The 27,319-nt window shown below is 45.8% G+C and overlaps 3 protein-coding genes across 5 annotated transcripts in view; 1 reads left to right on the forward strand and 2 right to left on the reverse strand.

Moving 5' to 3' along the window:
- Window positions 1-3,755, reverse strand: part of ZZEF1 (zinc finger ZZ-type and EF-hand domain containing 1) — a 57,106-nt gene extending 53,351 nt beyond the window's left edge. Inside the window, 1 exon segment of the mRNA XM_079325255.1 lies at window positions 3,294-3,755. Coding sequence (XP_079181381.1) covers window positions 3,294-3,629 — 336 coding nt within the window. The 5' untranslated portion in view covers window positions 3,630-3,755.
- Window positions 3,756-3,879: 124 nt separating this feature from the next.
- On the forward strand, window positions 3,880-10,866 carry CYB5D2 (cytochrome b5 domain containing 2). Of its 2 annotated transcripts, XM_079325161.1 has the most exons (4): window positions 3,895-4,873; window positions 5,630-5,770; window positions 6,308-6,494; window positions 8,046-10,866. In XM_079325161.1, exons 1-4 carry the CDS (start codon window positions 4,651-4,653, stop codon window positions 8,257-8,259), a joined length of 765 nt encoding a protein of 254 aa, XP_079181287.1. In that variant the 5' UTR covers window positions 3,895-4,650; the 3' UTR covers window positions 8,260-10,866. The 2 variants fall into 2 exon arrangements, with proteins under 2 accessions (XP_079181288.1, XP_079181287.1); XM_079325162.1 differs by lacking the exon at window positions 5,630-5,770 and having other exon boundaries at window positions 3,880-4,873; window positions 8,046-8,305.
- Window positions 10,867-10,978: 112 nt separating this feature from the next.
- Window positions 10,979-27,319, reverse strand: part of ANKFY1 (ankyrin repeat and FYVE domain containing 1) — a 31,047-nt gene continuing 14,706 nt past the window's right edge. For both annotated transcript variants that reach the window (XM_079325152.1, XM_079325153.1), the window contains 16 exons: window positions 26,641-26,840; window positions 26,123-26,220; window positions 25,513-25,738; window positions 24,528-24,626; window positions 23,998-24,151; window positions 22,924-23,092; window positions 21,686-21,804; window positions 21,187-21,343; window positions 20,044-20,244; window positions 18,632-18,808; window positions 17,390-17,537; window positions 17,029-17,119; window positions 16,574-16,698; window positions 16,213-16,359; window positions 15,648-15,738; window positions 10,979-14,713 (listed from right to left, as the gene is read on the reverse strand). In XM_079325152.1, coding sequence (XP_079181278.1) covers window positions 14,581-14,713; window positions 15,648-15,738; window positions 16,213-16,359; window positions 16,574-16,698; window positions 17,029-17,119; window positions 17,390-17,537; window positions 18,632-18,808; window positions 20,044-20,244; window positions 21,187-21,343; window positions 21,686-21,804; window positions 22,924-23,092; window positions 23,998-24,151; window positions 24,528-24,626; window positions 25,513-25,738; window positions 26,123-26,220; window positions 26,641-26,840 — 2,335 coding nt within the window. In that variant the 3' untranslated portion in view covers window positions 10,979-14,580. The remainder of the gene's footprint in view (window positions 14,714-15,647; window positions 15,739-16,212; window positions 16,360-16,573; window positions 16,699-17,028; window positions 17,120-17,389; window positions 17,538-18,631; window positions 18,809-20,043; window positions 20,245-21,186; window positions 21,344-21,685; window positions 21,805-22,923; window positions 23,093-23,997; window positions 24,152-24,527; window positions 24,627-25,512; window positions 25,739-26,122; window positions 26,221-26,640; window positions 26,841-27,319) is intronic.

Genomic DNA, 27,319 nt, shown 5'->3' on the forward strand with positions numbered 1-27,319 from the left:
ACTATTAAAAATCTGGCTATATTTTGACAATCAGATTAAATTTTGAAACAAACTTCTGTTTAATTGCTAAAAATGGAATCTAGTCCAAAAGAGAAATGGGGTATTTCAGGAGCAGCCACTTATTTCATATAAACTGGGAATACACTTACAAAAGGTATTTCTTTACAAGCAAGACTTGAGTCTCACTGCCCTGAACTTTGTATTCCATGTTCAGCCACCCAAGCCAAGTAAATTTGGTCTCTAAGAACAGATGATCTCACAGGTGTCTGAGTCAAGGGATCACTGCTGCTCAGGAGGAAGCTCCTGCTTCAATCTCTTGGTTTGTTGCCTGATTATCAGACTTGATGTACCATTAACAGTGCTATCCTAGAGAGTAGTAACCTGAAATGATTAGCTCAAAATAACCTGCCAATTAACCATGACATAATTACACCATCAAAATGAGAGCAAAGTCCTCAGAAGAGAACAGAATGGAAATCAGTGTTTTAGCTGAGTAAACCTCTCATGGCACTTCTGAGGCACAGAGCTGGATTTTAGCTTGGAAGCTTTATAAATCTTATTATACACACAGTTTAACCCAAGCTAATAATGATCACCTTCAAAAAATCACTTTGAGCAGCAAAGCTGATGCTGAGCATCCAGCAGGCACCATGGCCAGTCCAGCCCAGGCACTAAGCAGATCCCAAAACAAAAAACCAACACCTTTGCTTGGGACAACAAGCCAGAGGGAATTAATTCTAATAGACATAACTCAGTTGCCAAAACAATTCAATGCACAGTTTCACATCACATCACACTCACCATTTTTCCTAATATTTGAAGTCAAACTGCACAATTACTAAACTACAAATTGAATGAGTTTTGTGATGTTACTGGTCACAATAAAACACAAGCAACAAGACTGAATCTGCTGACACATACTTTAAACAATTTTTTATACTCTCATGTAAGGAGGGATTACTACTTACATGCTTTTCTTTGCATCTTAATGCAGTATTTTGTTTTTATTTTTAAACTCTTCTTACGATCTCAGGAGAGATCATATGCACCAAATCTAGAACTCTAAAATTATTTTTTGACTGTCCAGTATAATTTAAACTCTGTATTTGATAAAAAACAAACACAATTTCCACTGCTGTCCTGTGTAATGGGGAAAAGAAAGAAAAAAGTGGGGGGAAAAAATGAGAGAGTCAACCTGTATTTAATTTTTGAGCTGTGTGCAGGACTGGGACATGATACAATTCAGCAGCAGCCTTACACAATTCAGCTCTCCCTACTCCTACATAAAAGCAGCAACTCCACACAGTTCAACCCTGAACATGATGAATCATGTGAGAAGCATCTTTCATAGGAAATGATGAGTGAGAGAGTCGCTTGGAAATACAGCACATGGAAAAATCAGCCCCTCATTTCACAGCTCAGGAGCTGCATGGCACAACAAGTTATCCAAAAGGTGATTTGGGAGAACTTCATCCTCTGCTCTCAGCAGAACTGCAGCATTAATGTTGCTGGATACATGACAACTGCTGAAGCACTGCTAAGAAGGATTCAGAAGTTCAGCTTATCTAGAAAACAGATTTTGCATTTAAACATTGTTCATAAAACATTTGAAGTCTGTGCTCAAAGCTCTGAGAACAGAGAACTGAAAGGACAGATCAAGCCTGGGCTGTGCCTGGCAGAACTCTACAGACATTAAAAAGTGAAACCTATTGACCTGCCACGCCTAAACTTCTCATCAGTGTAAAAGGAAAGCTCAAATACCACAGCTCGTGGGTTAGTGCCAGCTGCAGAAATGACATCAAGCTTTTCCACAGAACTCTCAACATCTCGACTTTGCAGGACAGATCAAATGTGACCACGTACCCTCACCACGGTAAATCCTGTGACTAGTTTTTTCCCCACTCCCTAGAGCAGGAAATGAAACCAAAACAAATAGATTCCCCATGCAGAGGACGTGAAATACAGACAATCCTCCAAATATTTCTACAGCCCACAAAGCTCAGCTGTTTGTGCCAACAGGAAGAACCCCAGTGGACTAATTTCACCCTTGCTGTTGTTACAAACGAAGATGGGTTTGTTACTGGCTCTTCTTGTAAAAGAACTGGAGACAGCATTTTACCAAGCTACTTAACCCAGTCTGGTAAAAACACACCTATCTGTAGATGAAAGTGAATCTCCCTGCAGTTTCCAGGAGCCTGGTTGACCTGTCAGCACTGATTTGAGGCGTGTGTGCATGATTTAACAGTTTACACAGTTATTCTGCTACTCGGGAGCAAAACAAAGACAGCAGGAAGTGACTGCTGAGCCTCAGGAACTGCTTGCACTAAGGAATTCAGGCACAGCCACTTTCTCAAGTGAGTGTGGAATTCCCAACAGAGTATCCTGCTGCATTTCTGGATTGCTAGAGAGTAAAGCTAAAGCTTAAGTGTTCTAGACATTAAATTCTCCATATCCTTTCCCACAGAAGGGGAAAACTGGGAATCTCAGCAGAAAGCAAGCTACTCTCTTCTACCATTAAAAGCTGAGAGTAACCCTTTCTGTCTGTGGAAGGGAATCTCTGTTACACAACTTTCTTCCAAGTTTTTCCGAAAGCTCTGCTTCACAGTAAAAGAGATACTCGACAATTTCACAGCTGGTTTTAAAAAGCTACAATAAAATTAAGCGTGGCAAACTTCGACTTGCAGATCACGCTACTAAGTATCAAGAATTACTCAGGCAGGATTTCCTACCTCACCTGTGCTCTCAGCTGCAGAAGCAGTAGCGACAGCAGAAATATTGCTTTAAATACCCATTTCATCCTTAAGCGGCTGCTGAGCATGATCATTGATAACTGACTTAAGTTGGGTTTTTTTTGGTTTTGTTTTTTTTTAAAGGGATATCTGACAGGCTGTATATCAACAGCAGCTGCTGCTTTTCCAAACTTGTACAGAACCTTCTGGTCCGGCCTCTCCCCATGTACCAGGACGTGTGTTCGGGCTCTCCAGGGCCGCGTGGATGGCCAGGGACCCGGTGCCAGCGGGGAGAGCGAGCTCCAGCAGCCCCGCGGAGCTCCCTCCCCTCCCTCCCCTCCCTCCCTTCCCTCGGGGCCGACCGCGCCCGGCCCGGGCAGGCGGATCCCGGAGGAACCCCCATCCCTGCCATGGCCAAGGCCAGGCTGGACGGCGCTCTGAGCGACCCTGCCCACTGGAAGCTGTCCCTGCCCGTGGCAGGGAGTGCAACGGGCTGATCTCCAAGGCTGCTCCGGGCCCGAGCTGTTCCCCGATCCCTGCGGACGGCGCTCCCGGCGCTCTCACCTCCTCGCTCTCGCCGCGGGACCCGGCCGCCAGCCGGGACACGCTCTCCAGCACCTCGCAGAACTGCTCCAGGCTCACGGCCTCGTCGCCGCGGCTCAGCCGCTCCTCCAGCCATCGCACCAGCGCGCTGTGGTGCCGCGACACGAGCGGCTCGGGCAGGGCGGCCTCCCGCAGCCGCGCCGTGGCCTCCCGCAGCCGGGCCTGCTCCAGCAGCACCTCGGCCGGCGGCAGCGCCGGCGCGGCCGCGCCGGCTTGGGGCGCGCCGGCCGCCCCCTCCATGCCTTCTTCGGCACCCTCCTCCTCCTCCTCGCTGCTGTGGCTCGCCGCCGTCCCCATGAGCCGCTCGGGAGCCCCTCGCAGCCGCCGCCGGTGCCGCCGCTCCCGCCGGTCCCCGCCCGGCCCGGCCCGCCTTAGTCAGCAACTTCCCGCCCGCCGCACCTGTCAGCGCGGGGCCGCCACACCGCCGTAAAGCGGCACCCGCGCCACGCTGCCGCAAAGCGCCACGCTGCCGCAAAGCGCCACGCTGCCGCAAAGCGCCACGCTGCCGCAAAGCCCGCCCGGGCAGCCTCCGCTGCCCCCGAGGGAACGAGAAGGAGCGGCTGGAGAGGATCCAGCGGGGGGGGGGGGGGGGGTTGGGACAGCTCTGTCGTGAGCAGGGACTGCGGGACCTGCGCCTGGTTCGTGTGGAGAAGACTAAGGGAGATCTCCTTAAATCATAGAAGTATCTCCAAAGGGTGCCAGACTCTTCAGTAGTGTCCAGTGACAGTAATGGCCATGAACAAAAACACGATAAATTTCACCTCAACCTGAGAAAAGCTCCTTGACGTGAGTGTGGCAGAGCCCTGGGACTGATTTGCTCAGGAAGGGCGTGGAAAAACCTACCTGGACCTTCCTGTGTCACCTGCTCTTGGTCACCCTGCCTTGGCAGGGGTTTCCACTGGGTGATCTCCAGAGGGCACTAAGAACCCTAAAGATTCTGTGGTTCTGTGAAGGTCCTTATGAACAGTATCAATAAGAAGAAATTTGTCCCCGGTGAGGGTAGTGAGGCCCTGGCAGGGTGCGCAGAGGAGCTGCGGCTGCCCCATTCGTGGAGGTGTTGGAGGCCGGGTTGGAGGGGGCTTGGAGCACCGTGGGACAGTGGAAGGTGTCGCTGCCCGGGGCAGGGGGTGGAAGAAGATGATCTTTAATCTCCCTTCCAACCCCAGCCACGCCACGACTGTCTCCGTGCCCCACTGCCACGCTGCCGTAAAGCGCGCCCTGGCGCCGGCCGGCACGCGCGCGGCGCTAGCCGTGGTTGGCCGCCACGCTGCCGTGCGGCGAGGAAAGTGTCGTGCGGGTGCCGCGGTGTGGCGGCGCGATGTGGCGGGGCGCGGCCGCGGGGCTGCTGTGCCTGGCCGCCGCCTGCCTCCTGCGCCGCGGGTTCGAGCCCCGCGCCCGCCTGCTCCGCGCCGCCGAGCTGCGCCGCTACCGGGGCGCGCCGGGCGAGCCCGGGCTCTACCTCGCCCTGCTGGGACGGGTCTTCGATGTGGAGAGGGGCCGCAAGCACTATGGGCCCGGCGGCGCCTACAGCGGGCTCGCAGGTACCTCCGGTGGGCCGGGGAGGGGGCGTGGGGGGTGTCAGTGCTGTCCGGGGAACACGCTCCGTGCCTGGGGGATTCACCCCTGAGGGATTCACCCCATATCTAGGGGATTCATTCCATGCCTGGGGGATTCACCCCTGAGGGATTCACCCCATATCTAAGGGATTCATTCCATGCCTGGGGGATTCATCCCTGCGACATTCGCTCATATTTTCACCCCATGCCTGGGGCATTCATCCCATGCCTGGGGGATTCACTCATACCTGGGGATTTACCCCTGGAGCATTCATTCTGTGCCTGATGGATTCACCCCATACATAGGGGGATTCACTCATACCTGGGGGATTTACGCCATACCTGGGGGATTCCCTTATACCTGGGGCATTGACCCCTGGGGAATTCATTCCATGCCTGGGGGATTCACCTCCTGTTTTGGGGAACCCACTCCATGCCTGGGCTGTCATTCCCTGCCTGGGGGATTCCCTCCATGCCTGGGCTGTCATTCCCTGCCTGGGGGATTCCCTCCATGCCTGGGGGCTCATTCCCTGCCTGGGGGATTCCCTCCATGCCTGGGAGCTCATTCCCTGCCTGGGGGATTCCCTCCATGCCTGGGGGCTCATTCCCGGGCTGGGGGATTCCCTCCCTGCCTGGGGGATCATTCCCGGGCTGGGGGATTCCCTCCATGCCTGGGGGCTCATTCCCGGGCTGGGGGATTCCCTCAGTGCCTGGGGTCTCTCACCACGCCCTTCCCCGCAGGCAGAGATGCCACCAGGGCGTTTGCCAGCGGCGACTTCACCGAGGCGGGGCTGGTGGACGCGGTGTCGGGGCTCTCGCCCGCCCAGCTGCTCTCCATCCACCGCTGGCTGAGCTTCTACAGAGACAACTACGAGCCCGTGGGTAGGTGCCACTGGGGCTGGGCTCATGCACAGCCCAAGGTCCTGAACCTTGTGAGTGACCAGCTGGAGCTGCAGCCCAGACCGATTTTCAAGGTCTGCTTCCCTCCCCTGGAAAGTTCAGTAGTTTTCCCAGCTGGCTGTTGTCCTGCTTTGATTGTCTCTGCCCAGCATAATGCACAGAGCCAGCCTGAAATCACCAGGAGACTGCAGGAGCAGCAGTGCAGGGAAACTGTTTTGGGGAAGGAGGTGCATGGGTGGGAATGGTTTCTGGGCTGTGCAGCTGAAACTGGCTTTGGTTTTCAGGTCTGTAATGAGTCTGTGCCTAAGCTTATCCTGCATGGATTTATTAATGTGGGTAAATTGCTGTGTGATCCAAGGGTTGAAGGGGATGTAAGCTCAGTTCAGTTCTAAAATTGGGCCATGGTGAAATCTCCTTTTATTTTTGTCTTTAGATAATAAATTAAAAATAAAACCCCACCAGAAATATGCATTTTCCTTGCCTGGAAACACTGTGGTCTTAATTGATCTCCTCTCCCAGGGAAGCTGGTGGGCAGATTCTACGATGAAAATGGGGCACCAACAGCAGCCCTGAGGGAGGTTGAGGCTGCCATTGAGGAAGCTCTCAAATTCCAAGCAGAAAGTGAACAGAGGAAGCAGCAGTTCCCACCCTGCAACTCTGAATGGAGCTCTGCTAAAGGCACCCGGTTCTGGTGCTCCAGACAGAGGTAAGCTTGTCCCCTTTGGAGCAGAGCCTTTCTTGGGTGCCCTGTGCTTTGTTCTTGCCTCTCCTGGCAGGAGGGGCTGGGAAGGTGTCCTGGCTCCTGCAGCCACCACACTCCATGGGAAGGTGAGGTCTGTGGCCTGGCACAGGCTGTGTGTGCAGTGCTGCTGCCAGGCAGGGACTCTGTCCCTGGCTGAATTCACTGGGTTGTTCAGGTGGGAAAAGCCCTCTGAGACCACCAAGTCCAACCATTCCCCCAGCACTAACCTGTGCCCCCAAGTACCACATCCACACAGCTTCTAAATCCCTTCAGGGGTGGGGACTCCACCACTGCCCTGGGCAGCTGTGCCAGTACATGACCACCTTTTCCATTAAATAAATTTTCCCCAATATCCAACCTAAACTTCCCCTGGCACAACTGGAGGCTGTTTCCTCTTACCCTGTCCCTTGTTCCCTGGGAGCAGAGCCCAGCCTTCACCAGGCTTCAAGCTCCTGTCATGGAGTTGTAGAGAGTAAGAAAGTCCCCCCTGAGCCTCCTCTTCTCCAGGCTGAACCTCTTCTGTCACACTGGAATCAAAGAATTTACCACATGTGCACCTGATCCTCCTGTTCTCAGTCAAACAGCACAGAAATCCCAGTAGGACTGGGATTCAAACAGGTTCTGTCACCTGTCAGGAATACAAGCTGAAACCTGTGTTTTTCAGACAGTTTCACAGCCTGGCTCATAGGCTGATACCACAACATTTTCACTTAAACCACATAAAAATGAGCTTAAGTTTTGAATAATCATTTCCTACTTTCCTGTTAGTAGCTCTCTCTCTGCTTAGGGACTATTCTGTTTGAAGGTGAAATCATTTCACAGACCACACTGCAAAATGCTTGAGCTTGATGTCAGCAGCCCTGTGTACCCCAGGGATCTGCCTCTCTGAGCTTGGGGACAGCCTTGGGATCAGGTGCCATGTGGCAGGGACTTGTGTAAGAGGCTTAAAAGCTGCAGTGCTGGGGAACAGGCAGGATTTGGCCCATAGAGACACTTAGGCATAAAGAGACATGATGAATTAGTTGGGAAAGTACTTTTTCTTTGTTCCCAGTTCTCTATATTAAGGCACAGAAGAGTCTGGTCTATTGGAAGGTGTCCCTACCTGTGGCAGGGATGGACTGGATATCTTTAAGTTCCCTTCCAGCCCAAGCCTCTGTGATTCTGTGAAGATGTGTGGTCACCTGTGAGCATTTAGGTGCCTCCAGGAAAGGCATTTTGCTGTGCTGCAGAAGGCTGTGATTCCTCTCCCAGCAGTGGAAACATGAATGCAGGAGTTGGTCACTCTCAGAAGGGTGGATCCTTTAGCAGCAGTGATGAAACCAGGCTCAGGCCACAGACTTCTGAAGCACAGCCAATAAAAGGATATCACTGTGGGATGGTGGCTGCTGGGAGCAAAGTCTCTGTCAGTGTTGGTTCTAGTTTTCCCAGATTGTCTGTGTTTATTCCTTAGGATTCTGTATTGAGAGGCAGCAGTGTCAGGGGTTGGTGGTGATTGGTTTCATTTTGCATTCCCAGCGGGGGCGTGCAGCGAGCCTGGGCCGGAGTCCCTCGGAGGCTGTTCAGCCCTGGGCAGCAGGGGAGCAGCTGTGTGTGTGTGAGGAGCACGGGCCCCCCCTGGGGACAGCCACACTCCCAGCACAGCCACTCTGGCGACCTGGATGACCCTCAGCTGCAGCAGTTCGAGGGCTGCCCTCCCCTGGCCGAGCAGTGTGTGCTGCCCCCGGGCTGACTGCAGCCCAGCCTTGCACTAAGGGTGGGCAGCTCCACTCTCATCTCTTCTAAACAATAACAATCTCGTGTTATTTGTGATGCTTTTTTACACGTGGAGATGGAGTGGCAAGAAAATCAAGGAACAGGATGCTTTCTGTATTTCTGTGGGAAATGTTTCTGCACCTGGGAACAAACTGTAAGATGCACAGCCTGAATGGTATTTCTGCACATTTCTTGTGCTGTCAGGAAATGGATGTTTGTGTGCACAGTGGTTTAAGGCAGTGAGGTCAGTGAGCACAGGAACTGCTGCAGCATCACTGCCCACAGTTGGTGCAGTCCTCAGGTCCTGCTGCAGGGCACTGCTGATGCTCCTTCCCAGGCACATGACTCATTCCAAGGAGTTTAAAGGTAGCAGGGAGAACCCTGAATTTCCTCTGCAATTAAGGGCTGCAGTATCTAGGAACTTGCACAGTTTAGTTACACACAAGCTTTATCAAATTCTTGGAGTAGAGAAGGCAAAGGCCAGAACTGTATTTCCTCACTCAGTGTTTGCATTAGATACTGTGCCAAGATATTGAAGCCACCTATGAGAATTGTTGTTTGATATTAACCTCACTCTCCTGGTCTGTGATTCACCACTTTCAAACTGTTCTGATCAGGAATGAGTAGTTTTAAATAGCTTTCTTTTTGTTGCCTGGGTAGCAACAGAACCATCCTACTGTAATCTGCCTCCTGTTTCCATTCTGGTATAAGACTTCCTCCCATCTGGTCTGTGCCTATCAGACTATAACCTGAGCTGGATGTGCCCTTACAAGACCCAGCACTCTTAAAATCCATACTGAGTGTATCACAGCTGGCAGAATTCAGCAATATGTGTGACTCCCAGAAATGCAGGGCAGGCTATTACACTTTCTGGGTGGGGCTAAAAGGAAGGAAGGGATACCTGCACAGGGTTCAGGCACTACAAACCTCAAGCTGCAGGGAAGCAGTTGCTGGGATCTGCTGCTAAAATTAGTTTTAGTGTAGCTGAGCTTTGAGAGAGATGCAGATCAGGGTCCAGTGGTGGTACAGATCCTTGCTGAGCTGTGGTCAGTTCTTCTTAAGGCAGCTGCCACCTATGTCTAAGCAGCTAGGAAGTCTTTATAAACTGATTTTTAGCTACCAGCACCTCTAAAGAGACACCCAGAATCGAAGTGATTAGTTAGTTAATTGGCAAGTTTACAGGAGGCACCATTCACTCCCTTGCAGGAGGACAGATTACAGCATTTCTCACTGATAAAAGCTCAGAGGATGCTACAGCTGCCAGGGATGAAGCCACACACCAATTAAACATGTACATGCTTTTGTAACAATGAGGGAAGGCAGAGGGGCTGTGTTTTTATTTTGGGGGGGTTTTACCTGTCATGATCCTGAAGAGAAGCTCTTCCAGCTCTGCCCTGCTGTGCCAGCTCAGATCCCTCACAGGGGGAGCAGATTTGTGGCAAAACCAAACCCCAGCTCTGGGCTTGAGCCATCCTTGGGGGTGGAGTGAGCAACTAACTCATTTCACACAATGCTGCAGACCAAGCTTTGTAAAAAGTGTAGGAAAGCAAAGCAGCACTTCACTGCCCCCACAACTCTGGCCTTTGTCACATTTAAGAAGACACCACCACTTTAAAAAGAAATTGCATTTGAAGTAGTGAAATCATCCACCCAAATGATTGGCAAAGGCCTTTAAAAGAGCTTTTTAAAGCTCTTTAAAAGTTGCAGCAAATTCCAGACTATTAAATGCTCTAAGAGGTAGTTTGTGAAGGTAAACCAGTCCCAGTGAAGGTGGACCAGCTTGACTTTCTAAGCAAGTTTCATCTTGCTGTAACACTCAATCACTATGCAAATAGTGCTGAGGGGATGGTTTTGATAGCAAGAGCTACACAAAAATCAAATAAACTGCTGCAAAAAGGCAGGGCAGGAAGGTGTTGGTTCAAGTTTGTTGAAAACCAGTTCCCAGCTTATCCCTCAGTTTAGGGCTTGGAAACACTGGGGATGAAGAGTTTGTCTTGCACTAGGAATAAGTCACCTATTAAAGCAAACAAGGAGCCACCCTCACTGACCTGAAGTGCTCCAAGACTGTCATGCTTGTAACTCCAATTCAGCAGCTCAGCTGGATTCTGCCATGCTGGAAAAGGGTGTGAAGAAAACAATGATAGCTACAGAGGGCTCTAGTCACAAAGACAGTGCTCTAATAAAGCTCACCATTTGTCTGTACTTCAGTAAGTTTTATTAATAAAAGACTAATGCATCACAATCTCACCCAGAAGTCTTGCCTGGGTTTGCTATTGCACTGAAGTTTTCCTGAAGTGAAGCTGCAGCAGCTCTCTGCTCTCCAGGGGGCTGAGCTGCCTCCAGTGCACAACTGAGTGCACCAAGTGTTAGTAACTTGGGCTGATGAACTCCATGAACCAGCTCTGGCCCGTGGGGAGCTCAGGTTTGTTTCACAAGACTGATTTTAGGTAAGTCTAGTACAAGGCATTCAAGATAACTACATGCTACAAACTACAACACCAGACCTTGACAGCCAGAAGAACAGCTGCAGCAGTTCCACAACATGGACTCATTTCAGAACAAAGAATAAAGTTGTTATGCCCAACTGGATGTTGTATTCCTGGTTTTCTTGGTGGTTTGTAAGGAGAAGCTTGCAGGGGGACAGCTGTCTGTGCAGGAGCAGATAGTTCCTTAGCAAGGTTTCACCTCAAGATGCATCATCTAGTACTGCATTTTATTACAAGTAGAATTATTACACAAAGTAATGCATATTGGAAAAATACATTTTTACAACGACTCCAGACAAACATTGCAGATAAAATGCCATTGTTCTAAGACTTCCTTTTCTATTTCACAGAGGGTATTAGAAGGTTCAGTTATTTCTGTCACTCATACAAGCTTTGATTTTTCTAGAGATGAGTTTGCTGCAGTGACCACCTCTGTTGGTTACAGAAAAAAGAGGACTTGCCTATTAACATTTGATCTACAAAATGATCCAAACTTTGCCTCCCATACTGTTACATGTTAGTTTATAAGCACTACACAAGCACTTGGACAAGCTGTTATCTCCAGCATGGGAAGTCATTAAGGCATCTGTCAGCTTTTAGCCAGCAACTTACTCTGCTCTGTTAGTACCTTGAACAGCAACATTCTCACTCCACTCAGTGGTGTGAAACAGTGACTGCATTTTTACAGACAAAAAATTTCAGCCAGACCACAGTTTGTGCTTGTGTAAGTGCTGGACCATGGTATTTGCTTGTGTAAGAGTGCTGGATGACTGCAATCAAAAGGAATCCAGTCTCAGAACAAAAAGCTACAGCATGAACCACCCAACTCCCCACACAGCCCTGCTGGAGTGCCTGAAGCCTCCTGGGAAGCAGCACTTGCAGGGACACAAACTGATTTTCCATCTAACCTTTTGTTCAGTGCTTGGCAGACTTGAGTCTTGAGTTTATACCACAAAAGTAGGGGTAAGAGGGGTGGGGGGTTTGGTAACAACTGTATTATGCTACAAAAAGGGAAGAGCAGTTGTTTAGAGTTAGAAATGTGTTGACCACCACTACATTACCAAGTGCCTCATTCACATTTGTACCCTGTAGTGGAGCATTGCCAGCAAAACTCCCAAAAAAAATCTCAGTGGTCTGAGAGTTCAGACCAACACTAGGCAGAGTGTGTGAGGGGTTGAGTCCCACCAGTTGTCTGGTGGGGTCAACTCCTCAGCTGAACTAGAAAAGAACTAACTGGGGTTTTGGTTCAAGTTGTGAGCTTTTCCCCTTTAGCTCTGGCAGAAAGCTATTTAGAGTTGGCTGGAAGGAAACTATCTCAAAGGCACTTTAAAAGGATCAAATTTGCTGAATTTAGTTGCTTTAAATTACACCTCAGGTTGTACATTTAACAATAACCTCAACTTTCCTTTCAGACTTCAGTAAGCTGGGACAGTACTGGCTGTAAACAGCAAACCAGGAGCACTACAGATGGTTTCCCAGATCTTTCCCAGTTTCACAGTAATAATCAAGATCCTGTTTTTTTCAGAAGAGCAACTACCCAGCCTTAACCTGCCGTTCAGTTAAACTGCATTTTCACCAGATCCACATCTTCCATCATTAAAAAGCTTGCTTAGTCTGTTAGAGATGAGCTCCCTGTTCCCTTGCCCTTACATCAGAGAAGCCACTGAAAAAGTGATGTTAAATGCTTTGGCAATTGCATGCTGTGCAGTTTTCCAGTTAGGCTGAAGCCCATAGACTGTGGCCTTGGAAATCTCCTCCTCTGCTGTCTTTCAGCATCCTGAGCACACTCTTACCCCTCCACATCACTTCAGCTCCAAACCAAAAAGGAAAACAACATGTTATCATGGGATTACAGTCAAGACTTCTTTCACCAAATGCATCCTCTCCATCATTCTTTCACTGCTAGAGATCTGCAACCAGTGACACTCTGAAATATAAGAAGTACAATGTTTTCCATCATCTCTTTCACTCAAAAGCCCCTGAATTGTAGATTGTAGTTAACTGACACCCTCAGTTGCTGTAGCTAACATTAATTGACACCACTATCTTCCCCATTCACCTACAATATTATGCCAGATGCACCATTTGCATTAGTAACTGTGTTAGAGACCAGCTGTGTTAGCCAGAGCATTCTGTTGCAACATGACAGCAGCAGACATCAAACAGTGAGGCAAGTTTGTATTGTCATCCATTGTTCTTCCCTAGTGGTACAGGGGTGATTCCAGTTACACATGTGCATATTGGAAGATCAAAGTGCAGATGAAATGAGACTTGATGTGGAATTAATCATACAAATGTCACCAATTACACCCTCTCCTATCCTCCTTGTACAAGCTTGAGAAAAACTGAGCAAGTGTCCCATAGCAGCAGCAGTCTGGTTCATCATCTCATCTTACTCTTTAAGACCAACAAGTCACTGCTCCAAACAGGGCAACACATCATCACCTGTCCATACTGTTCAGCAGAGATAACAGTCATTAAAAAATGCACACCAATTCATGGAGTAAAGACAAGGAATGCTCAACTGAGCCTATACTAGCTTCTTCTCTTGAAATAAAAACAGCCTTAACATGGCATGTAGTTTTTTGCTTAAGTACCCCTTTTTTTCTAACTGAAGCCTTTGCCCACCAAATCACAAGCTGGTCTACCAGTCAAGTACTTTTCCTGTTTACCTAGACAATGTGGTGGTAGGTTTCCACAGATTCAGCATGTTTAAGAGAGTACAACCAGCCTAGATTAAAATACTGCAGCTTACTCTTAATAGGAAGCCTCCATGCACACACACTCCCACTCACCAGCAATCCTGCTGAAAATGGACCCAAGTTTAGTGTCTAGAGGTGCAGCACATTCTACACTTGGTAGGGTTACTGACTCTCCCACAGCAGTTACCAGGTCCCTGGAGCCCCAGGAAAGTGTTACTCTCCCTCCTGGGATTCCTAATGCACTTCAGCATTTATTGCTGTACTGTGAGTTAGACTTCACCAGTTTTAGTGTTCCTCCTTTAGCACATGCTCAGGCCTTTCAGCAAACTCATGGTCATTTATACAAGTGCCATGAACTGAAGGACCAGCAATGCAAATATGAAAGTGCAATGAAGACTGACAGTTCCAGCAGATATGAGCAAGAGCATTTCCTAAAACAATCTTGCACTTCTCTTGAACATGCTAAAGCTAATGAGTCATTTGCTGAGGAGGTATCAAGATGTGGATCTGCAATTCTGACTGCTTTGCATCAGATGTTGTAAAGCTTTCTGTTGTAAGGCCACAATTCTTGAGCTATACTTAGAACTACCCCCAGCTCTGAAGAGTTTCTTGAACAGTGGTTGCAACAGCTCAGTTTAGCTTCACAAAAAGTCTTCTCTAGAGAAGGGGAACGTTTATCTTTAAGACAAAGCAAAGAAAGATACCTGGTTACCCTGAAACTTAATACCACCTCTACTAAGCAGCCTGAAAGCCACAGGACTTAATAGAGTTGCTCAGTGCAAAGCACCATGTTGAGGACAGACCTGTTTTATGCAGATTCAATCAGTATAAATTTCAGCTTCCATACCCCACTGCAACTAGAAGAGGGTCTAAATTCTTTTGTCACTTGGTCTGAACAATCCACTCTGATTCCTAGTGAAGTCTATCACAGCCCAATACATTTACAGTCATACAAAATCATTTATACCAGAGTATATCATAACAGGGTCCTTAATTAGTTCAGTCTATTGCAGAAGACATGTATAGGCCTCCTCTTCCCTATCCAGAGGGCTTGTAAGCAGAGCTGCTGTCAGGAGCACTGACTGGGAATCCCTTTACTTCCACAGCATACTAGGAGACTCCTCCCAGAGTCAGGACATCAAAGCAGATGTTGCAAACTCGAACTGGCTTGTTCAGATCAAATTTTATGATAGGAATCTCCTTTGTTGAGCACTTATGGCAGAGCAGGCGTCCACAGTGTCGGCTGTTGACAGAAGAAAAGTGGGAGAAGAGTGAATTCCCTCCTAGTGAGCACCAGGATGTTACTGTTTGACATTCTTTATCAATGACAGTATCATTAAATACACACCAGCAATTGAAATGCTATGACTGTCTTGTATATTCTGATATTTGTCATGGAATAATTCACTAATGCCAACAGCACATTGTGGTTCTGTACTAGTGAGTCACCTGGTCCTGCTTCAACTGATGTAGTTCCTTTAGCACACTGAGCTAAGAAAATCTTAGCTTAACACCTTTTTTGTACAAGTTCAGACTATTTAAAAAAGGCAACTCCTATCTACAAAAGAGCAGCTCATGTCCATCTTCAGCCATTTCCACACTACAGACAGGATCCCAAACCTGGGCTGTCAACACCTGCCCAAATCTGCCACCACTTTTGGAGCAGGTCATCCTACCACTCTGGTGGTGGTGGTGTGCTCCCTCCTGTTTTTCCTGTGTAAGCCACAGCCCCAGTGTCTGTCCTCTCTGAACCTCATGCCTCCACAGAAGGCTCTCCCTGACCCCATCCTCTCTCCAGGAAATAATCAAGTCCTGATAATCCACTGCCACAGCTACCATTAAACTTCTGTTAACTCACTGTCTTAGTAAAATATATTGTTGTACCTCTGAGAAGTACATCACACTCTGACATCTGGGTATTTAAATCCTGTTTCACTACTGGAACTTGGACATGATTTCTCATTTACAATCAGAGTATTAAATGCACAAGCTGCTTAAAATATTATCAGTCAGACTACAAGTTTCTGATCTAAAACAGGATGGAATGTTTCAGCTGGATTAGTAGTTATACACCTATGTTAACATGAAGGTTTCCTAAGCTACTGAAAGAAACAAGCCTAGCTACATTTGGGGAGGAATCCATTTCCCTGTAGGCACAGCAAGGTGGCTCATATTACCAGTGATGCTTTCTTGTCGTGACTCCAAATTTGGCAGCACATTCATAGCAGTTGGAGCCATCACACCAGGGAGGTTCTTTTGTCAGCATATCTGTTAAGAGGTAAAAATGAGAAGGCAAAAGGGGTTCAGACACCTCCTGAGTACACTAAACCTGAAGGCTATTTCCAGTTCTAGTTTGCACTCAGTATAATGGATTTAACTACTCTTGCAGGAGTTGGAGTCTTGTTTGTAGATAATCTATAGTTGCTTTCCATCACAGTCCACTGTACAGCACTAGTTAAAAAACAATGTCTGTATTTGAAGCTACACTGGACTACACAACCAGCCAAGAGTTCCCATGTCTATCTTTCCACAAAAAGTGCTATCTAACAGTCTGCACTGTACAACTTTTCAGCTAAACACCAGAAAAACTAGTATTTCTACCCTGCACTGATTGTAGTATAAAATTCACAAGTTCCACCTCCCTGGAATTACTGTCATCTAAGTCAAATGTCCAGAGTTCTTTCCTCCAAAGTATCCTGGAAGCATAAGCCAGAAATACTTTCCCAAGCAAGTGGTACTTACCCAGCAATCTAAAGAGAAGCTGCTTTGTAGCAACTTGATAGTTGAAGATATTGACTCCTTGGTTATTGTTAACTCCCAGGCGAGCCCCAGCTCTCACAATTGCACGACACAAGTTAGCATTTCCCTTCATGTAAGCCAAGAGGAGCACTGAAAAATAAAAGTCAGAGAGTTCCTTGTTAACAGAGTGGTATACTGTGTTACATTCAGTCCAGACAGGATCTTTAGTTTTTAAGTTTCCAAGTACTGTGTGCCTCCTACTGTATTTAACATACTAATGCCAATTATTCCAGCTTTTAAAGTGACATGCCACAAATACAACTCAAGTGACTTTTAAGTTTAATAGTTGTTGAGTCTCACCTACCTGTGTTTCCTTCAGCATCAGGTTTGTCTAGAGGGTATTCTGGCATACACTCCAAGAAGAGGTCACAGATGGCTGCTGCATTATCTTTCCCATATTGTCCCAAAATATGCATTGGTGACTGGCCTCTGGGGAAAAGAGTTTATTATCCTGATTAAAGTCTGCTTGATACTGCAGTTACTCAGCCAACTCTCCTTGCTTTCAAGTTTGGTTCCCACTTGAACAATGCTACATCTCAGTAACTCAGTACATCATAGACAACTCCCTCAACTTTCCTTCCTTGGTGTATACATATAATATAATTTGCACAGAATTTAGATACAGAATCATCTGTACACTTCTAAATTCATGTATAAATAATATAATACAAGCCAGATATATATTTTTAAGCAGCATATCAGCACATATTTTAAAACATAAAGTGGTTCTTTTAGTCTGTTAAGACTATAAATAATTACCTGACATTAAAGGCTTCTGCATCTACATTGCACTCTGTGAGGAGGACCCGGATATTGTTCAGACGACCATGCATCACTGCCAGATGCAGAGCTGAACAGTAGAGAAAAGAAAAATAAAAAGAAGGTTCAAGACTCTGTGTATCAGCCGTAATTACAGTCTAATACCTAAATGAAACACTCCCCCTCCACTTTCCCAACCCTCTTTCTCAAACAACTCCTTCCATCTGCTTTGATTTCCTGGACTTTCATTCTTTTACCTTTCCAGTGCAAGCCCATTCACAGTGAGCTCTCTACCACTAGGAGACATCATTAACAAATGTACTGAAGTGTTGGGCATTTACTTGTGTAACTTGAAGTTTACCATTATTTCCATTTTCATCTACAGCTGCAAAGTCCACTCCATTCTCCAGAAGGACTGAACAAATGGTGGGCAGGTCTTGCTGGGCTGCTAAGTGAAGAGCAGTCTGACGGTGCTTGGTCAGTTCATTCACCTGGGCACCTGCAAGCAGCTGTCAGGATGCAAGAAGGAATATGTTCAAAGATAGTTTCAAAGCTATTTTACCCAACAGTTTATTTCTGTGAATGAAGCACACAACACTCTACTGTACAGGGATAGTTCTAGGCCTCCAGAGTGTATAAAATGGTATCATTACTGAGCTGCTACAACTTGTGTTTTTGTTCAAATATGTAGAAAGGGCAAGGAAAGATTGTTTAAATTGAGCAACACCACCTAGTTGTGTTGGGTTGATGTGGCCAGAAATGTGTATTCTGTCACCATCTGTTGGGGCTGGGTGGGGCAGTGCCCCTGATCTCCTGGCACATATTATCTGCTAATGGGCCATTTTTAAACCAGCTGGGGCAATCATCTTTATCTTCCCACAGCCCATCCTCCCTCCAGGAGATATCATCTGCTGCTGGCCCATTCAGTCCCACTGTGTGACTGATAAAATTCCATCATCCCATTGGGAGATGCTCCAGCCAGGGGAGCAGCCAAGCCTTTCCTACCTAGATAAAAATTGAGATTTTGAACACCAAGGTACCTTCTTTCCACTGGATTCCAGAGGAAAGCCAGACCTTTCCACATCATCCCTGCACCTTCAGAGGAAAACTGCACCTTCTCCAGGAGCACTGCTCCAGCTGAACCACATCTGCCCCTGCAGGAGGATGCAGCCACCATTGAATGGGACTGTGCCAACACCCTGACTGACTGACGGGTGTCAGCTTGGATTCTGACTCTGGCAGGGTTTGGGATTGTTCTTTGTATTACTGTATTTCTATTATAATTTTCCTAGCAAAGAACTGTTATTCCTAATTCCCCTATCTTTGCCTGAGAGCCCTTTAATTTCAAAATTATAATAATTTGGAGGGAGGGGGGTTTACATTCTCCATTTCAAAGAGAAGCTCCTGCCTTTACTGGCAGACACCTGTCCTCCAAACCAGGACACTAGTGATGGTCACAAACCCAACATGTTCACGTGAAGACCACTGTGGCAGCTCAGCTAAGGGCACTTTGTTTCACATGGGTGTCCCTCCCATGTGGCTGCAGCACATGCAGTGAGGCAGGGCCACTGTGGGGCAGAGGAAGGGCGCTGCCAGCACACACCAGGTTGCGCACGATGATCTCGGAGCCGGCCTGCACTGCCAGGTGCAGCGGGGTCAGCTTGGAGGCGTCCTGCAGGCGCGAGTTGACGTTGGCCTGCACGCTGATCAGGAACAGCACGCTCTCGATGTCCGAGTTCTGAACCGCCACGTGCAGGAAATTCCGGCCTTTATTATCCACCTGGGGCACAGAGGGACGTGAAATTAATTCATTACTGCTGCAGAACAAGGTGTTTTATGTAGCAGGACATGTTTTCACTAAGAGACACTTGCTCCCTCTGCTTGAACTGTAGAATCGTGTTCCCTTCACTGCTTGACATTAGAGACTTATCTGATAGATGTGACTATCAAAGAACCAAACTGAGAAATTATCTACTGCAACTGCTCAGTCCAGTCTGCCTCACACTACTCTATTTCTAATTTTATAACCTTGTCATTTCTTGACCACACACTGGAGAATATTGTTAGACAGAGAAAAGGTTAACAGCTGTTGTGGTTAAGTACTGAGCAGCAGTTAATGATAAACTCGGTTAAATTAAACAAGCTTGAGTCTATCTGGCAATTAATCCAGGAGAAGGAAGCAACATGGAATCCTGCCACACTGATGGAAAGTGGATTCACAGAACCAAAGAACAGTTTGGGGTGGAAGGGACGTTCCAAGGTGATCCAGTCCACTCCTGCCATGGGGAGGGAACCTTCCACTGTCCAGTGGCTCCAAGCCCCATCCAACCTGGCCTTGGACACTTCCAGGGATGGGGCAGCCACAGCTGCTCTGGGCAACATAAGAATTTGGTTTTTTGGCTTAATACCAAGTACATGTTGTTCAATTTTGCTTTGCAACTGATGCTAAAGCACATTTAACCTGGCTGTGTTTGTAACCATGTTTTAGATATATTACAAGAGCTCACTAAGCACTCAAATATTTTACTAGTAATTAAACTTACACAGGATAGGAAGAATCTCCTGAACAGCTGCCTGAAGTGTCACACCAGAAGCCTGAAGATACAGTTGGAGGTTTTACAGTTCAGCAGAGCAGCATAGCATCTGTTATTCAGTTATTTTAGGTCAAGTTTTCTGTTTTGCACAGCTTTAGGAGAGCTGGGTAATAGATTTTTTTCTGTACTAGTCCAGCACAAGACAAGAGTAGAGTTAGAATTTTCTCCTTATACACACATATGCCTGTTTCTCAGTTTAGTATTGACAAGGTAAGCAGATCTGACAAGACACTAACCCTCAATGTTCTTACTCACACATATCACATACATACCTACAGTTTCCTAATAAGAGAACTGGCATCTGGCAAACAGATTGCATGTAAAGCCACAAAAGGATAAAACAGAACTGGCTAGTGGAACAGCTGTTACCACAAACTAGTGCAGTAACAAATCCAGCATGGTTTGAACACTCCCAGCTTACCTGTTCTGCAGCTCCTGGCTCCCTCTTCAAAATTGTTTCAGCTGCTTTATTGTTTTTGTATGTCATGGCACAAGCAAAGGGAGTCATTCCTTGCCTGTCACGTACATTCAGCTTAATATCTGGATGGGAAATCATCAGCTGAATGATAACACTATGTTGGTTGCTAATAGCAACATGGATTGGAGTTCTTCCTTCTGCATCCTAGAAGGAAACCAGGAAGTTTGTTATGTATAGATTCAGTAGTTCATAAATCCTTCCCTAATTCTGAGGGGTCAAGGAACAGTAGTTTAGTCCTGTGACCTCTCCAGCTTCCTTCAGCATGGACACCAAACAGCTGCAGGGCAAGTTCAAACTCACAGTGTAAGAAAAGCAAATTGAGATTTGTTTCTCTCAACAGGCTGACCTCAATCCTGCAGCCTTTCAAATAGCTCACCATAACATCTCCCATTTAGTCAGTCATTTTGGAGGCAGAGATTAGCATTCAAATTTAATAGCAAAGTCATCTGAGGTGTTTAAACATTTGTTTGCATCAAGCAGCAGTTTACAGCCAAGGCTGCTTTGTGACTGTGTTCTGTGACTTGTTTTAATGTCACTTTCAACAGCATCAGGACCTAAAAATGTTATCCATTCACATCTTTTGTTGTTATTTACAAAGCTTCTGTTAAAGGATTACTGTGTAATCAAAAATGAAGTGTAACTCATACTTACATCATCTCAGTTTACTCAATAACAGAAGACATTTTCCAAACAAACTAACAAAGTAGAGTATTCCAGAGTTTTACACTGTAGCTGATTTAATTATTAATTGCAGCTGTGCTCCTGCCTTTAATTCACACTAGGGACAGAAGACACTGAATTCCACTGTTACATGAGAAAACTCACATTGCAGTAAGTTTTCTGTATCACTTTCCTTTAGCATAGCCTCCTGAATTAACCACCAAATGGGCAGATAAGCACCAGGTGTGGTAAAAAGGGACAGCAGAGCAAGCAGAGCTGCATCAAGTCATTGCACTGGCTCAGCTCTAAGAGCAAGATTTTCTTTACTCTGTCAAGCAAAACACACAGCTGAGAGGAAAATTTGTTTTCAATATGATGGAGGCAAAAAATCTAATTAAAAAAATTGTGCATGATTTGTCCACATACCTGGGCATTGACATTGGCACCAAACTCCAGAAGGCACTGGATCACCTCCTCCAGTCCCCAGCAGGCTGCCAAGTGCAGGGGTGTCTGTCCATCACGGGCTTCCTCTTCTCCCTCTCCATTTGGGCCTGGCTTTCTGGGACTATTCACATCACACCCACTAAAACAAACAGGGAGTCAATTAATTTTATTTAATCCAGATACAAACTGCTTCAAAAAAGCTCACAGAAAAGATTACAAGAGCTGATCCAGCACCTGCTGACACATTCTAAAAAAGCACAAGTTCCTGGTTTTGGTTTGACTCTTGTCATAAAGAACATGATGCTGTTACAGATAACAGAATGTGTCTCTTGGATTGGTCAGAATTCCTGAAGTGTCACCACCCAGCAAAAGCCAAAGGAAGCACATAGTTGTTCCTGATTGAAGATAGCATTCAATTAATTTATGCCAGGGACATTCCTACATGCATGTTAGAAGGTTTGCATTTTGGAAGGGGTCTGACCTGCGGATAAGGAAGCAAGCAATCTGTTCACTGTTCTCATCAATAGCTCTGTGGAGAAGGGTCTGTGAGCAGCCACCTGGTCCTGATCCCCAACATGTTGCATCACAGCCATGCCTAACCTGGAAGGAGAAGCCCAATGACACAGTGAAGGTTTTTTCCAACAGGCTCCTACTACAGTCCCTGGAATGCTTCTGGAACATTATGCCCTAGAGGTAAAACTTGAGATGCCTTGTTTATTCTTGTGACAGACAGTGAATTTCAGGAAGTTATTTTAAAGTCTTCCAATACTTTATTGGTTTACTGTGTAATCCTTAATTAAGTGGTATTTATTAATAATTCAAGTATTTGTCCATATACTTTGATAGACAGATCTAAAGCAGGCTGGACTAGTTACCTCACTTTCAGCAATGACAAGGGCCTACAGTAAATCAAGCAGCATCAGCAGATGTTGCCTTTGAAGGTCTGTCCCATTTACCTGCTTTCTTAGTCATTCAGCTAAACGGAGAGAGCTTTTTTCCAGGAATTGTATTGCTGCATACTTGAGCAATGTGGTACTTTAGACTTGTTCTACTCCACTTTACAAACTATTGACAAGGTTTAAACATGAGTATTCAAGAGTGTTGACTCCATGAATGCTCTTATCCAATACCAGCACCTCAAAAACAGTTACAAGACACATTTCTCAGGTCACTAGCAGAGTTTTTAAATAGCTGTGTCTAGCAGACAACTGGACAAAGCTTTCAATTAACTTCCTTATGAAAAAGACACAAGGAGGTCTACTTGTCACCCATGCCTGAAAGTAAACAGTCTTTAAAGTAAATATAAGCCTTTCAAGACCTTCTTGGTTCAATTTTAAGATGCAACAAAAAGCAGCACATACACTAAAGTATAAAATGAGTATTCAGTTTTATTCAGAAAGCTGATCATCACACAAGTTGCATGTGCTAAGACTGATCTAAGCAGATCCTTACTCCTCCCACATCAAGAATCCAGACAGCAGAATATATATAAAACATATATTTTTATTAAAGTGGCTGCAAGATATTTAGTTATGCAGATCACAGTATTTATAAGAGTCCTGCAGTAAAGAGGAATTTCTGGTGAAGAAAAGACCTCCAGAAATTAGTAATATTGGACTAGTCTATTCTCTTCATGCATTGAGTTTGTTTTTGCTGATGAAAGCTTTTGTTGCTAAGAAGATGAATAAAAGTGAGATTAAAGCCAACTGACAGTCTTACCAGAGTTGATGCAATATCTTCCAGGTTGTTTTCCAAGGCAAGCCATAGGGGAGGATTTCCTTTCTCATCTGGCACAGACATGTCTGCTCCCCTGGTACAAATGGCATCCACCACCAGTGGGAGCTGGTTTTGGATGGCCAGCTGTAGGGCTGTCTCTCCATCCTGAGTCCTGCAGCAGGGACACTTCCAAGTGTTACAGATGCATTATAAATTTCAGTGACAGCACTTCATTGGCAAAGCCAAGAATTGACTCTCCTATGTATTTTTGCTGTGCTAAGACCATCACAAACACACCATGTATTTCATCACAGCTCTGTAGTCTACCTTCCTTCCTCCCCTCACTTTTACCAAGTAACTAATTTCTAAAGCTGGAAAAACTATTGCTCTTAGCTCAGATACATTCAATTACTCAAGTGCAGCCATTATTTGAACTGAGTTCCTTCCAAGCCAGCCTGCTGCCACAGAAGCAAACAGCTTTGTCTCCAACGTGGCAACACTTCAAGCAACAGTCAAACACCAACTGTTAAAAAGTTGAAGTTAGGACAGCAGCATTAGGCAGTTTGTACCCTTAACATTCATTACAGTACAGCTTGCCAAATTTAACAAACAGACTGTCAGTCATGTAAGCAGACAAATGTTCTGTTAACTCTAATATAAGTTGTCTAGGAGATAATGAGGAGGCAAGTTTATCAGACTGCTGTTGCTGGATCTGTATCTAATTAATTTAGATGGTAGCAAACATGCATTTCTAACAAGCTGGAAAATGGATGACACAATGTAAGTTCAGTGCCTCTAGGCCTGTCCCTAGGACTTCAGTCTGCTACAGAGGATGCTGTTTCACCTTGAATTAAGTGGCACCTCCTTCTGAAGCCTTGAGAGAAGGTACTGACCAACAGAGCTACACACAGGTCCAAGTTAACATATGTAATCCCTCAGCCATAACTAGTGCCACAAAACAGAGCCAAGCTTATGTGTAAATCACCATGTGAAACACATTTCAAGCCATTATACACAGGCAGTCACCACCTGTTCTTAGACACATGAACAGTTGAGTTGTATCAGTTAGGATCTTACCTGACATTGATATCTGCCTGGTGCTCCAGCAGGAAGAGGGCACTCTTACTGTCCTGTCTCTGGATTGCCATGTGCAGGAGTGTCTGTCCATCTGACATGGTGTCATTGATGGATGCCCCAGAGCCAAGCAGCTGAGCTGCTATTGTGTGCATACCTGAACAGTTCAAGCTCATTAGTATTCTACCTTCAGTTCTATAAACCAGACACAGTGAGACTAATAGAACAGAGCTAATGTGCACAGACAATACAGTGATCTGATATGAAAACCACCAGGGAGCTCACAGAGGAAGAATTCCACTGAATTGCAAGTACAGTTCTGGGCAGAAGCTGTAGGACTAGAAATCTTTCACTAAGTCATATGTGAACACTTATTTTTAAATATGAACAACCATCTAAAGCTCTCCTTGACAACTCCTCCCCTGCAGCACAAGCCAGAACATGAAGACACACCAGCTGTTTTATCTATAAGAAAATCTTGTTCACATCATAGCTTCCCTATCATTGTAAACTCTCATTCTGAAGGCACATACCTGTCCAAAGAGCCAATCCCAGCACAGTCTGGTCTCTCGAGTCCTTTAGACTGAAGTCAGGAATAATTTGCAAGTTGTTGGTAGCATGAAGAGCATTAGCTACAAGAAAGCATAAGGAATTAGGGCATTCTTTACCTGACCCACAGTCACACACTGAAAGCTGCACAGCAGAGTCACATTTTGCAGCAGGCTGTTGCTTTAGCAGTGAGTTTGTAAGATCTGAGCAAACCTTCAGCTTCCCTGATGTGACACTGCCTAAGATTCAGACCATAATGCCACTACAGCCTGATCTTAATACATATCCTAAGAGGCTTAACCTGTCCCTTTCTAGCTGCAATTCCAAACAGAGTGGCATATACAAAGCTCTGAGAATAAAGAGTGGAGGCTCCACAAATGGTGGCAGCATCCCTCCTTCTCCATTCCCTGGGATGGACAATATTTACCCCAGTTCACCTACATCTTTCTAAATCCCACTTATGGTAGGAGACAAATCAGCTGTCGAATTCTCTTCCTGCTGCAGGAAAGAAGCTGACTAGTATCATTTAATGAACTCATGTGCTGGTATTTGAGCACTGAAGTCTCAACTCTACCATAATACCAGCATTGCTCTGTACAAAGTTCCCTTTCTAAGGAGTTGAGGGAGGCAGAAGTCTCACCACAGAAAGATGCCTTAATCCAAAATTGATTCCAGCATTCACCTGAAGCAAATGCTTTGAAGTGATCTCAGCTGTACAGGCAGAATAGAACCCAAGACTAACTGCTCAAGTCCACTATCTACAGTGGAGAATTTACAAACACAAACAAAATAATGTTGTTGTTTTAACAAGCAGATGAGCTGAGTTTAAGACTAGTTAGCCAGTCTTACTAATTGCTATATTTAAACACTGTTTACAGGAAGACATGCTTTCTTAGTAGTTTGTCAAAACAGCTTGAATGCCATCCTGACACACCAATTCACTGCAGCACCAACAGTCTGGACACCTACCTTTCTGTTCCAGGATGACTGACACCACATCTGGGTGATTGTGAGCAATAGCCATGTGAAGGGGAGTCTGCAGATGAACATTCTCTGCTGAGGGAGGAGCAGATGCATCCTTCTGCCCAAGCACTGCTTCTGCAGTCTGGATGTTGGGATTGGCTCCTTGCTGCAGGAGTTCTGCTGTCAGGTTTGCCAGGCCATGCCTGCAGGCTGTGTGCAGTGGGGTTTCTCCCTTTAATAAAAAGGGTGCTGGATTAACAGCTTGAGACATGGAGAGAAGCAGCTTTTAAACTATTAAAACTACAAGAGCTGGTGTGAAGAGTTTCACTCCTGGTAGCTGAGGCTCGTTAGAAGCTCCAAACTACACGAGTTACTTTTACTAAGGATTTTATTACACCAGGCACTGTGGTAAGTGCTAAAAGCATGTTAGCAACTGGTGACTCTGCAGAAACAGTGCCACAAGAATCTAAGTGGTCACTAGTAAATACCTGAAAATATGCAAAGGTTCACAAAGTGCTCCAACGAGCTTTAAGATATGGTTTAGCTATAAAGATCTCTGCTATCTTATTTCTGAAGAGAGGTTAAGAGAACTTTCAGATTAAGTTTCTGCTTTTACCCATTTGTTTTGGTGGTTGACTTTTGCTCCATGAGTTGCTAGGAAGAGAGAAGCTGCCTCATTTCCTGCACCAGCTGCTCTCTGAAGCAAGCAGTTTCCTAAAGAAAAACCATGAACACTGTTATCCAACCACACTTTGATACTAACAAGTGTGCTAACACCTTCCCCACTACCTTACAACATTACACTTTGAAGTCAACCAAGAATGCCCTTGGTACTAGGGTTACTAGTAGCCCCCTTCCAACACTGGACTGTCACATGCACTTACATCTAGTGATTACACATCTTGAAATTTTAGAGGATACTAGAGCCTGGCAATGAGTCCAGATTTTCTGTCACTTCCTACAAGTCCATCTCAGCTTGTCAGTGCACCAGCTCTGGGTAAAGCAATTACCACCAAGCATTTATTATGGAGCAAATGCTGCTGAAACCTCGTGCAGCTCCTCCAAGTGCATTCAGCATTAAGCACTTAACACACAAGCCTTCCATCTGTAATGAAATACAAACCTCTGGTTTACCTGTTACTGTGTCTGGAGCATCTGTATTGCTGCCTCGCTGGATCAACCTTGCTGCAAAACTGTTCTCATCAAATGAGGTTCCATTCACAACAGGGGCATCCTCAAAAGGGTTCACAGACTGATCAGATGATACAGTGATATACTGGACTGCAAGCCACAGAGCTGTGCTTCCTTCATGATCCTTCAGCTCCAAGTCTAGTCTAAAATAAGAGTTAGTGACCCCCAATTTATATGTTAAAAAATGGTTCCCCAACACAGCTGAAGTTCCAGGTGTCTGAACAGCTGTACCAGTTCATCTCATACCTCTCTAACAACTACTGTAACTTCAGTTACTTCAGAGAACGTGTGAATACTCTGAAACAAGCACAGCACTTTTTAGTGCTACTAAATTCAAGCTCATTGCTCCTAGGGAAGCATAGGATCCCTGCAAGGTCTGGGGTCCCGCTGAGTGTAACAAAGAGGCAAATCTCCTTGAGTAACCCATGTACAAGATTTGTAAATGCAGCTGCAATGAAACTGAGTCAAATTAAATGTTCTGCTTCATCACCCTAAGAAGCCACCTATAAGCAGAACCCAAGCTGAACTCAAGAATATATTGACATACTTCCAAGAGTGTTATTACTCCTTTTAGCTCCACTACAAATCAAGCTTCCTACATTACCTCACCTCTGGAATTATT

This window comes from Erithacus rubecula (assembly GCF_903797595.1).
Source record: "Erithacus rubecula genome assembly, chromosome: 22".
Lineage (NCBI taxonomy): Eukaryota > Metazoa > Chordata > Aves > Passeriformes > Muscicapidae > Erithacus > Erithacus rubecula.